The sequence below is a fragment of the Protopterus annectens genome, chromosome 14.part0, assembly GCF_019279795.1.
Source record: "Protopterus annectens isolate FY-2018-M chromosome 14.part0, PAN1.0, whole genome shotgun sequence".
NCBI lineage: Eukaryota > Metazoa > Chordata > Ceratodontiformes > Protopteridae > Protopterus > Protopterus annectens.
Window position 1 is genome coordinate 547,003,539 of NC_056748.1, and position 13,010 is coordinate 547,016,548.

At 37.5% G+C, this 13,010-nt stretch overlaps 1 protein-coding gene across 1 annotated transcript in view; it reads right to left on the bottom strand.

The window, feature by feature from the left end:
- Nucleotides 1–13,010, bottom strand: part of GAS7 (growth arrest specific 7) — a 2,864,621-nt gene that overhangs the window by 573,136 nt on the left and 2,278,475 nt on the right. The window contains exon 7 of the mRNA XM_044056293.1: nucleotides 11,972–12,087. Coding sequence (XP_043912228.1) covers nucleotides 11,972–12,087 — 116 coding nt within the window. The remainder of the gene's footprint in view (nucleotides 1–11,971; nucleotides 12,088–13,010) is intronic.

Below are 13,010 nucleotides of genomic sequence, written 5' to 3' on the forward strand. Positions count from 1 at the left end.
AAATCCTTCTATGTGGCATACCTCATCACAAAAGGTTTCTCATCCAGAAAAAAAGGGTTCCCCTCTGCTCATCACTCATTAGACCCATTATAGAGTACAACTCCCCTTTTGGTATGTACCTCACAACACATCTACAACAACCAGAAAGGCCCACAGAAATACCTCACGAAGAGGATTACTGGCCTCAAACAGATGCCCTACGCAGACTGACTCAAAAAACTCCAGCTTTACTCCATCGCATATCGCCTACTCAGAGGCGATCTCTGCCTAACATGCAAAGCTATGTCAAACCCAGAGCTGTTGGACATGCTCCACTTAAAGAAATCCCAATCCCTCTGAGCTACACGCTCTAGGGACCTAAACCTTGTCACCACAATAAACAGAACATGCTGGAGGGATATATTCCTGTCCCAGAGACTTCCCACTCTGGAACAGACTACCTATCTATGTCAAACAGAGCTCCTCATTAGCACTTTTCAAGAAAATATCTTGATGATTGGATGGGAAATAGGACATTTACCCCAAGGATCACTTCTGTGGCTCTGCTCAACAGGGGCACAGGAAAATAATTTTCTTGGGTGGCGAAAGCCAGGGTACCTTTTTGGCTAGGCTTGTATAGGCCCTGGGGCCAATAGCCTAGTACCTACCTATGAACCTATGAACCTATGATAGATGTTTGATGATGTAAGTAGAATGGTGACAAGCAAAATATTTTTTTACTTTAGCTCTGATATTTGCTTTTACCACCACCATTTCCCATTGTTAATGGTTATAAATAAATAATTAAAAAAAAAAAATACACACGCACACACATATATATATATATATATATATATATATATATATCTTTACGCTCACACATATATATATTTCTGTATCTATATCTGTCTACGCATTGATAGATAGATAAAATATTTACATCTGTCCATGTATGTGTATGCATACATAAATAGATATTTTATATATTTTAGATAGAGAGATATAGATAGGTGCACAGATATATAAATAGATAAATAGACCTCAACATAGATCTATTTCTCTAAATATCTGCTCCATGATTTCAAAGTGCAAGCAGAGCATCAGCTTCATTTGCATCCAGTAACCCGTGGCCCCCTCTACATGGTCACAGATTAAGGAAATGTTATATAGTGCAAATCTATACAGCCCTAACAGCATAACAGTGTTTGAAAAAATAAGATACTATGGGATTTGGGGGCAATGAGATGTATATAAAGACAAAGTATATGTGTTTCAGATATGCAAGACACATGGTGTTGCCATAGGAGAAATTTCAAGCTGTTGAAATGTGCTGTTTTGAAGACAAAGCTTTAGAACCTAAATAACTAACTGGGTATTATTTGCCTGCAAATATTACTGCAGTGTGGCTATAACTATAAGAATACTTTATTGATATAAAATACATTAAGCAGAGTTAGTTTCTCTATGAAATACTATCACAAGGCTCTCAACACTGTTTTCTCACTATAAAGAAAAAGGGATTACAGATTGTTCCCCAATATAAACAGAAAAGGTATTCTAGCTTGATTCTTACTCTCGTGTGTTCAGTCTCAACCGACTTATTTTTTTTCATGCATCTTACATATCTTCATAGTACAGCTTTTTTCAGCTGAAATATGGTAAACTGGCCGAATCTATTTCATAAAATGTAATTTCCCAACTGTATTTGAAGTTGCACACACATGCTAGATTCTGATTAATAAGTAAAACTCTTCCCACTAAGGCTCTGACAGCCATTGTTGAATTACAATAGAAAAAGGTATTCCTTTTTATGTGATTAGATCAGAGCCCACATTTAGCTGTGAAGATGTCACAAAGCATGCAGGAGTGATGATTCATCAGAGAATTAGAAGCTCTGGAGTAGACTGTGCTACTAGGTCATCAGAAGCTTTTATCAGTCCTTCCTGTTCTCCTCTGTTGTTAAATAAAAGAGGCACGTGTACAATGCTCTGCTATATGACAACATTTGACAAGGTCCATAATGAGGCGTACTGTTTTTAATCATGCTCAGTGTGATAAATAAATCAAGCTACATTTCTTAAAAAAGCTCTATGTGAAGGGAGGTGCTGAATATTTCCAAGGCAACAGTGCATGAAACAGCAACCAAGCACATTTTTTTAGTCTCACAAATAATTCATTGGATCTATAATGTTAGACAGCTGTGCTGTCAAACCTTAACAGAAACATCCAAGACTAACTACTGCTAATACTCAATATAGAGCAATTTCTCTTTTTGTAATCTTTCAATCTCTGCATCTTTTGTTTGAAATATTTACTGAGATGCTTAAAACCTTATAAAATATTCAATAAAACGATATCTTACTAAGTTTATGAGAGAGCTAGGTGATATTTTACAAGTGCCACAAAGGACACAAAGCCAAAAGCACAATTCTTTAAACTACTGTTTGCCATGACTACACATACAAGCATTCCTTTATGGTAAATCCCAGGTTTACTAATATTAAAATTATCTAATACATACAGCCAGATCTCCTACAAAAAAAAAATAAATAAACAGTGTTTATAAGCACAACACACAGATTAGGGTTATATCGTAACAGGTAGCAATTACCTGTTCGCCTGCACACCTGTGTGTGACCTACTGTTTGTTCTTCATATTCACTATCCTTCTCAAAACCAAACAGTGCTGCTTTTAAATAGCCTTTTAAAAGCTATACTTACATGCCTGAAGGTACATCTCTTGTGGCCTTGTAGCAGGGTAGTACACAGGTGCCACTTCAGGAATGCAGTTAAACAGAAAAGTCTGCTGCTCATTTTACATCAGATGTAGGCTGCATCACTGCGGTTTCTAAACCACTTATTCACATATCTACACCCTGAATGAACATGAACTACAACATCCTCTTTCCCTGTAGCCTTCCTTTGCTCATAGCTTCTTTAACAGCAATTCTTAGCTGTCATGTGTTGAGTCTTGTATGGGATTTAATGCTTCTCTAACAACTTTTTTTCTGCCACATGCACTGTTACTTTATTACAGCCATCATTCTGCTAGCTGCAACATTTCAAGGGTTTGTATCATTTAAATTGTGTATCTTGTTTTGCTCCTGCATTGCTTTGCACATTTGCCTCTGCCAAGCACATATCAAAATGGGATGCCACTGTCTTGTAGCTGGTGCATCTTTGCAACAAAATCTGTGATCTAAAGAAATAATGCATTATCAAACAGATAACATGCCAATAAATATGGCTGAAACAGTGGAAATTATTATGCTTGTTTCAGAAATACAGCCTCCAAACAGTTGAGACTGAGTGGTTGGTGCCAGAGGAGCTGATGTCTGCAAAGTTTCTACAGTGTCTTTATCAGTAAGCAATGAGGGGTCTATATATATCTAAGGGGGATATGCAAAAAGAAGGGGGGATAACACCAACATCAGGAAAAAGTTTTCAATTGATTTATTGCACCAGTTCTAAGTGCAACAAACTAAAGAACAGAAAAAGTAATCAAACAATAACTATATCTAGTGTTCAATGAAAGCAAGAAATGATATGACATGGGAGCAGCAAATTAGAAATTAAGTGTTTGGCAAGCCAGCAAATTACCAATAGATATTACCAGCAGTACAAGGAGCCTGAGGAAACCCTACCTCTATCACAATGAATATACTGTGCAGAAAGATGTGAGACAAGATCAGGATCATCACAGCTACATAACCTGGAGTACACTGTAACCTCAAGCACATTGTGTGCGCATGCCTGCAGAACCATAGCTTGCTCGTGTAGTGCCCACTGTGTTCCCTGATCTGATACTCCTAAACTCCTCTGTTTCCCTGTTTGGCACTTCTAAAACCAATGGGTCCATTCTCCCCATTCTGCATGCCTCAATTGGAGCAAAAAAGGGTTTCTGCTTTTTAGAATGTGATAAACTACATGCCAAAAATACAAGTGTTTATTTTAGGAAGTAGTTTGTTATAGTTACCATAGCACCAACTAAGAGCTTTGGGCCTGACACCAGTTACAGTGGTTTGTTGCAATTACCATTGCACCCAGTAAGAGCTTCAGCCCTGACATCAATTACAGTGATTTGCTACAGTTACCATAGTATCCACTAATAGCTTCAGCCCTGACATCATTTCCAATGGTTTGCGATAGTTACCATAGTATCCACTAACAGCTTCAGTCCTGACATCATTTACAATGGTTTGCTACAGTTACCATAGTATCCACTAATAGCTTCAGCCCTGACATTATTTCCAATGGTTTGCTATAGTTACAATGGCAATCACCAAAATCTTTGGCCAAGACACCAGTTAGAGTGTTTTGTTATAGTTACCATACATCCATTAAGTGCTTCGGCCCTGACACCAGTTATAATGGTTTCTTATAGTTATGATAGCAGACATTAAGAGCTTCAGCCCTGGCACTAGTTAGAGTGGTTTGCTATAGTTATCACAGTATCCACTAAAAGTTTTGGCCCTGACATCAGTAGCAGTTGTCTGTTATAGTTACCATAGTGCCCACTAAGAGCTTCAGTGGTTTGTTACAGTTACCATAGCACCCACTAAGAGCTTCAGCCCTGACACCAATTACAGTATTGGTATTTTTTCTGAAAGCTAATAACATAAGAAAGCCCCCCTCAGCAAACGGTGACTGTACCTCTCTATTATCTAGAGGTTGGCAGCCCCTTTTCCCCTATCCTAGCAATGTTTCTGAGTATGTGTGCGTGTGCATGCATAACCACAACACTTCAAATAACCCCAAAACTATAACTTTGTCTTACTAAGACTGCTAACACCTGGAGGAAAAATATATTGCCACTTGTATCTTAAATGAGGCACCATTTTCATGGAAATTATATATTCAGTCTTTCAAATTGGAAATCATAGTTTAGTAAACTGCCCAGCATCTAGACTAAAGAGGCAACACCAACTAATGAATTAAGGAGGTATTTCCATATGTATTAAATGTTTGCCACTGAAATAATAAATCTTAGCACTAAATGGAATGAGAGGGGCTTTTACAAAAAGGAATGGTTTCTCAAACCCAAAGATTAAACCATGGAACACCACAGAAACCATTAACTGTGTACATGTTCCTGAGATTAAAATATTCCTTTCCTTAGCTATTTACTATAAAAAAACAGTTTTCATGACGAATCTTATCACCATGTGCATAGTCTGGAGCAGCTACCCAACTGTTTTCCCAGCAGTATAGTCTGCTTAACGTTTTGTAACTTTGACTGCTCCTATGCTATGGCTCATTTTTTAAAAATACATTTAAACAAATGTAACGACTTTTCAACATAGATGACCTAAACATTCAGCTTACATTATTTAAACATTTTCCAGGCTAAACGAGAATGCAATAATGGTTACCTGTTAAAGCAGGATGAGGGTTTTGTGTGGAAATTATACTTAAAATGTGGGAATAGCGTTATAACTTTGTAACGATTAACAGACTTGAGTACTGCATAATGTTTCATGTGTGCATTCTCCATCTATATTTCAACTAATGTGGGTCAATAGTGTTATCTGAGTCTAATGTAGTTGATGTACAGCTATAGAAGATACAAAATATTTTTCTCCTGGTTGCCCCCAGTAAAATAGTCTCTCGAATGTTATGCACTCAGTAAACTAATCTAAAATAAATAAACACATTATATGCATCAGTACAATTAGTTACAGGCAGCTTCTGGTCTGCTGGACTGAAACCCTGTACCTGCATGCCTGCATCAGGCAAAATACAAAAAAGAAGAATTTCCCTCATACAGTAGGTTCAAGGTCTGTAGCTTGGCACACTCACTGTACTTAAGTGAGAACACTTTTTTTCTGAGCACCTCTCAGAAATGTTATAGTTCAAACAGTACAGAATGTTTAGAACTGTTAGAACTATAGTCTACTGTAGAGTGCTAGCCAAAATACATTTTCCTAAGAATAATGTACCTCTAAATTAGCTTTTTTTATGATTACACTATCGAAAACATGCTTTCTTAAGAATAATGTACCTCTAAATTAATCTTTTTTATGGCTACAAGTGGCAACAACTGAAAATAAAGTATCTCTTTCTGAAGTGCACAGAGGTAGTATTTTGAGAGATGAGTACGTTTTTTTAAATGATAGGTGGGTGCTGGGGGCAACAGCATAAGGTTTAAGTACATAATATGAATTTCTGGCTACACCCCTGTGACTGGGAAGTAGAGATAAAGTATCATATAATCAGATATCATCTACATTAAAATGTGGCTTGTGGGCTTCTTATATTCTCTGATGAAAGAAGTTCTTATTAATAGGAAATGCTTGCTAAGTACACATGTGCAATAAATACCCCCCCCCAAAAAAAAATGCACATATAAGCATTTTGTTTAAGACATTCCCAACAGCACATGTAGAAAATGATACTGAGACAGAGCCTGTGTTCTAAAACAACAATACTGGATGCAAACTATTTAATAAGAAATCAAAATACCTCTTATGGGGCACCGTTAAGATTATTCAGTGGCAAATGAATTCTGGGAGGTTCTACAATTTTGGCAGCACCTCATGTATATATCTAATGTATAGTAGCCAACTTTAATCCAGTCTTTTTTCCTTGCACACACACACACACACACACACACACACACACATGTATATATATATATATATATATATATATATATATATATCACACACACACACACACATACACACACACACACACACACACACACACACACACATATATATATATATATATATATATATATATATATATATATATATTCCGAGAGTCAGTTAATTCTCTACTTGGTGCTATAGTTTGGACTCTCCTGTGTGCCATGTCTGAACCCACCTCTGCTTTATAATTTTTCAACACAAAACTGAGCACAATTCAGAAAACACTGTACACCTTTCAAAAAGAAGGCTTAGATCACAGTGTTGCCCATGACTTTTAGTGTATATTAAAAGCAGAATTAAAGTTAGAGTTTCAGAATGAAAGAACTGGAAATGGAACCACAACAATCCAGCGCTACACCAAAGTTTTCTGAGTTTAAGGACAAAAGTGAAAATTACAACATGTGCTTCAAAAGTCCTCTATCTTAGACAGATGCAGGGACCAAATTAGTATACAGCCAATCTGTTTTGGAAAGAAATAAAACTGTTAACAGGGACATTAAATAACTCTTCAGCTGCAAAGAATGCACCCTTAACGTTGAATCATTCCACCTTTGCTAATGATTATGCTCACTTTTACAGTCTACTATAACCAACTTAACTAAAGCCTTTTCAACAATTTTCTTCCCTAGCAATGAAGAACAAGAGCCTTCACCTCCTGATCTATAGCTTCTAGTTTATTATGCAGAAACCTTTCACTTCTCCGAAATTTCAGGAAAACAAGTCCCTACTTCTCAAACTCAACAATTCAGGATCTAAGTCCAACAATCTTCATCCTGTCTTCCTAATGGTCTTGCATGTGAAACAAACTGATAAGCCCCTTACTTATATTTGTCAACATCTCTCACCTCAGGCATCGTCACACCAACATTCAGGCATATAGGTATAATCTCTCTATCTAAAGTCACTTCTCCTAATGGATTGAATGATTATAAACCTATTTCTACCCTGTGCCCTATTACCAAAATATTTGAAAAAACATTTATATAAGCAGTACTTACTTATGCATATTAACAACTACGACCTATTACGTGATGCACAGGATGGTTTGTTGCAATGCCTGCAGTACCTTTACTGCCCTACTAATAGCCACTGATACCACTTACTGCAATGTGAATGAGGGACTTATTACTGCAGGTTTCTTTGTTGACAAGACAAGGGCTTTTGAAATGGTCAACCATACCTTTTTTTCTCAACAAACTCAAAAGATTTAGCCTTGGAGATAACACTGTCTGCTGTTTTTTTGGCTACCTAAAACACAGAACATTCCAAGTCTATAGGAATGTCTCATCATCTACTGCTGGTCAGCTTAACACAATTGTACTACAAGGGTCTCTGCTAGATAATCTTTGTTTTACTCTCTTTGTTAATGACCACCCCGAAGAGGATCTCCCCCAAGAATTATCAAATCTTGAATCAATAATATATGCCAGTGTTATACTGCTCCGGCAATCCAGTACTAGTCACTCTGAACTGCAAAACAAGTTACAGGACAGTTTCACTCACTTATGCACCTGATCAACAATTAACAAACCATTAATTAACATAAAAAAAAAAAACAAAACAAAACAAAAAAAAAAACAACAATGGCATGGTCTTTTCCTCAGCAAAGAAATCACCTACTATTCCTTTTTCACCGGTATAGGGTTAAATATTAGGTTATCAGTCTGCAGACTATTATAAGCCTAGCCAATAAACAGAGGTCAGAATCAACCCCTATAGTATATATATATATTTGAAGTAAAGGTATTAACCATTATATCGCCCCTCCCCCCAGAAAGGGACCACAAGTGAAAAATCAGATCCTGTGCGTTGTGTTTGTAAGAGAAACACCTTGACCATTATACCAACCCCCAATCTTACCTATTCTCATAATGGATCTTAATGGGGCCAGAACATCTAATATCATCGAACAGAGGTAGCTCGGCCTACTCTTTTCTTTACCACATACACACACACAATTAAAATGTACTTCCTTTTACCCGCTGCTTGCAAGGCAAGTGCTAACAATATTTTAATACTAAACAAATATGTCCTTACTTTTCTCATTTTGTTTTCGGCCCTCAATACTCACAGAATACGAACTGCTGACAATAAAAGCTGAAGATTCATTCTGCTAGCATACTTCCAGATACACTACTGCAGTTTGTTAAAAATTTCCAAATGGCTTTCATTGCCTCGCAGGGCCAATTTTCTTTAAGTATTCTAATTTACAAGATGTCAAAATAAAGTCACTGCCCCATTGTAAGAGTGAAACTATGACTACAAGACAAGCGTTATATACTCAGAAGCATACAGGACAAGTTTGTGACTTGCACACCCTCCAATTAAACCTGCTGTAGCTGAGACAGCCTTCTCTAGACTGGGACCTGCTATGGAGAACTACCTACATACAGACATTAAAAATCTAGAAACCATGAAATACTTCAAAGATGCAATTAAAGAGCATCTCTTAAGTGAATCTACCTGCAACTGGTACCATGACAATGCTTAGGTAACTTATCATCCTATACCATGAATATACTAGATTACATTTAATAAACTTTTCAAAGCTTCTTAATGTGGCATCTTACAGGCAAATATTTCACACGCACACACACACACACACTCACACACACACTCACACACACACACACACACACACACACACACACACACACACATACACACATATATATATATATATATATATATATATATATATATATATATATATATATATATAGGTTCATAGGTAGGTACTAGGCTATCGGCCCAAGGCCATAAGTAGGCCTAGCCAACAAGGTCCTCTGGCTTACGCCACCCAAGAAAGTTAATTTCCTGTGCCCCTGTCGAGCAGAGCCACAGAAGTGATCCCCGGGGTGTATTTCATATTTCCCATCCACTCATCAAGATTTTTCTTGAAGAGTGATAATGAGGAACTTTGCTTGACATAGATGGGTAGCTTGTTCCAGAGTATAGGACGTCTCTGGGACAGGAATCTATCCCTCCAGCATGTCCTGTTTATTGTGGTGAGAAGGTTTAGGTCCCTAGAGCATGTAGCTTGTAGGGATTGGGATTTCTTTAGGTGTGGCATGTCCAACAGCTCTGGGTTTAACATAGCTTTATATGTTAGGCAGAGATCTCCTCGGAGTAGGCGATATGCTACACAGTAAAACTGGAGATTTTTGAGACGGTCAGTGTAGGACATCTTTTTGAGGCCAGTAATCCCCTTTGTGAGGTACCTCTGTGGCCTTTCCAGCTGCTGAAGATGTCTTGTGAGCTAGATTCCAAAAGGGGCATTGTACTCTATAATGGGTCTAATGAGTGCCAACTAGAGGGCAACAATGACCTCTTTTTTCCAGGAAGAGAACCCTTTTATGAGGAGGTGTGCCACATAGAAGGATTTCCTGACTACTGTGGCAATGTGATTATCAAAGGAGTGACTACAGTCCACCTGGGTTCTAAGGTCTCTTATCACACATTCGGCATTAAGTAGACTGCCGTTTATGTGTTCATGGGTACAGAGCTTTTACCAAATGGGATGACAATGCACTTTTTGGCACTGAGCTTGAGGCCATGCCTCTGACACCAGGAATCTGTCTCAGTGAGGCCCTTCTATAGGATGTCCACATCATTTGGGGACTCCACTATGGCTCCTAGTTTGCAGTCATCTGCGAACTTCATTAGCCAGAGGCCTTCAGTGTTAATCTGTACTTCAGAGAAGTAGATTCCAAACACGACAGGTCCCAGGACTAAACCCTGTGGTACTCCACTTGTCACTGGTTTGAAGTCAGATTTGGAGTCTGCAACTTTTACAGTGTGGGTTCTGCCAGTGAGCCAGTTGGCAGCCCATCTTGTGGCATATGGATTTATACCTAGTTTAGTGAGTTTAGCTATAATTCCAGAATGGGGGATGGTGTCGAAAGCCTTGATGAGGTCAAGATAGGCTGTGTGAACCACCTTACCCTCGTCTATGGTTTTGGTGACTGCCTCAAAGAAGTCAATCAGGTTCAGAAGGCATGATCTGCCTTTCACAAACCCGAACTAGGTGGGATCCAGAGTTTGGAGATTACCAATGTCTTTGTTTATGAGTTCCATGATGATACGTTCCATGGCCTTGCAGACCAGGCTCGTCAGGCTAATAAGGTGATAGTTCCTAGGATCAGTGGTGGCTCCCCCTTTGTGGAGTGGGATAACTGTTGTTGTGCGCCATTCAGTGGGCACAAAGCCTGATGTGAGACTATGACTGAACATGGTGCTTAGGTGGGGAGCCAGTTCGTTCTGAAGTTCATGTAAAAAGCAACCTGGGATGTTGTCTGGTCCCATGGATGCTGTGTTTTTGGTTTTAGAGAGTGCAGCTTTTACCTGTATAAATGTGATTACAGGGACTCTGCATTCTTCCTGTATAGATACGGGCCCTTTAGTGGATGAGAGGTGGGTAAAATTAGCACTGAACCTATCTGCCAGGATGTTGGCAATATCAGTTGGTTCTGTAATTTTCGTGCCGTTGTGCTGTAACTCAGAGCAGATCTGGGTGTTGCCATTGAGATTCTTGACATAGCTATAGAATGCTTTGTGGTTGCCCTTAGAATCAGTGGTGATTTTGTTTTCATAGCTAGCTTTGGAGGATCTTATAAGGGATCTCAGCATCTTACTGATATATGAGTTTAAGTACTATATGTATGTCTATGCTGCATTTTATGCATAACGTAGCTTGCATTTTGTATATATGTTTTTTTCAATGTACTCTGAAAGGACGTTTTGTTGTTACTCTATCTACATTCAGTCTTACTATGTTCTGAATTTTGCTATGTACTCATTTTGTATACAACATTGTTGACTGAAAAAGACTGTGATGTATTTTCTACTCTCTGAGCTTAGATCATGGCTGAAAAGGGTCAATAAACCAATCTACTTAACTGATTAAACAAATAGTAAATAAATACCCTCATTACATTTAAAATCTATAAGAAAAATATCACAGGCTTAGTATTTTAGATTCTCTAAGCTGATGCTGTGTGCACAGCTGTTTTTATAACTGCGTGTCAGAATTCAGTATCATGATTTTTTTCCCAGGCTGATGATGTTTTCTGTTCACATATCTCATCTAAATGAATTCATCATTGATATACATTATTACAGCATTAATGACATCAACGGTCTTGCACATTACTAAAAATTACTGCTACAGACCTGAAAGGTCACACTGAGAATTGCAAATGCTTACAAAACAAACCCTACAGCCACTTCATTAATCTGCCGCGTCTTCAAAACCTGAAGTAGGTTACTTCCCTCCAGACAATCCCAACTTAATTATGCATGCAAAGACTATAAGTATCTTCACACACTCCCCGTGTTACCTTTCTCGAATGAATTCTGCCATTTCTTTCTGCATTTGTCTGCCCTTGAGTTGTTTTTGTAGAAGAACCTCAAATCCAGTTATTACACTGTTACTCTGTGAGTCCTTTTTGTCCCCCTGTGAAGGAAAAAAAAATCACTTTTATTAAGCAGTTTAAAGCAATTAAAAGCATAATGTTCCATTTCACAGAAAGGCGATAGCATTTTATATTACACAGTGCTATCTTTTTTATAAACTTAATGAAATGTTTAGATAGACAAAAAACAAAGAGTTTGATAACAAGACAGCAGCTTCAGACAAGGATTTCATGTTTCACTTTTATCTGAAAGTTGTGCAATCTGAGAACAACCTTTCGAATGAGAGTAATAGAACTAATACTTTTGCACCAAACAGGCTTCTACCAGAAATACTGGAGGGTTGTCATAGTATTCTATATTTTAGTGCCCTTTGTATACCATTTCCTCTTCTGTTGACCTGTTTGAACAAAGATTTCTTAGAAACAACCTCCCACTACTAGCTGACTTAAAGTTAACTGGTTATTGACTAACAGATCCAGTATCAAGACAAATTTTAGCATCAACAACCTAATACTGGCAGTATGTTTTGTTACTAGACCAAACCATTCAAATGGTGGCTAGATCAAAGCACTCATTTGATAGCAATTCCCTTCTTGAGTTTAAAAGCATATATATATATATATATATATATATATATATATATATATAAATATATATATGTATATATCTATATATATATATATATATATATATATATATATTTACTACAACTGTCATTTTTTTTTTCAAACAGCAAGACTGATCACCATTCCGTTTTAACACACGTTCCATTTAAAAGACCCATCATAGTGAAAGACCATTGCATCACAGAAAGTTAGATCACTCTACTGATTGAAATGAAGAGTAGTTATTGGTTTTCCATGATTAATGAAATTAAGTTGACCACAGTCTTGTCAAGTTTATGGAACTTGCTAACACCAATTCATTGCAAACTCTTTCCCTTAAGAGCTGGGAAGGTTAAGC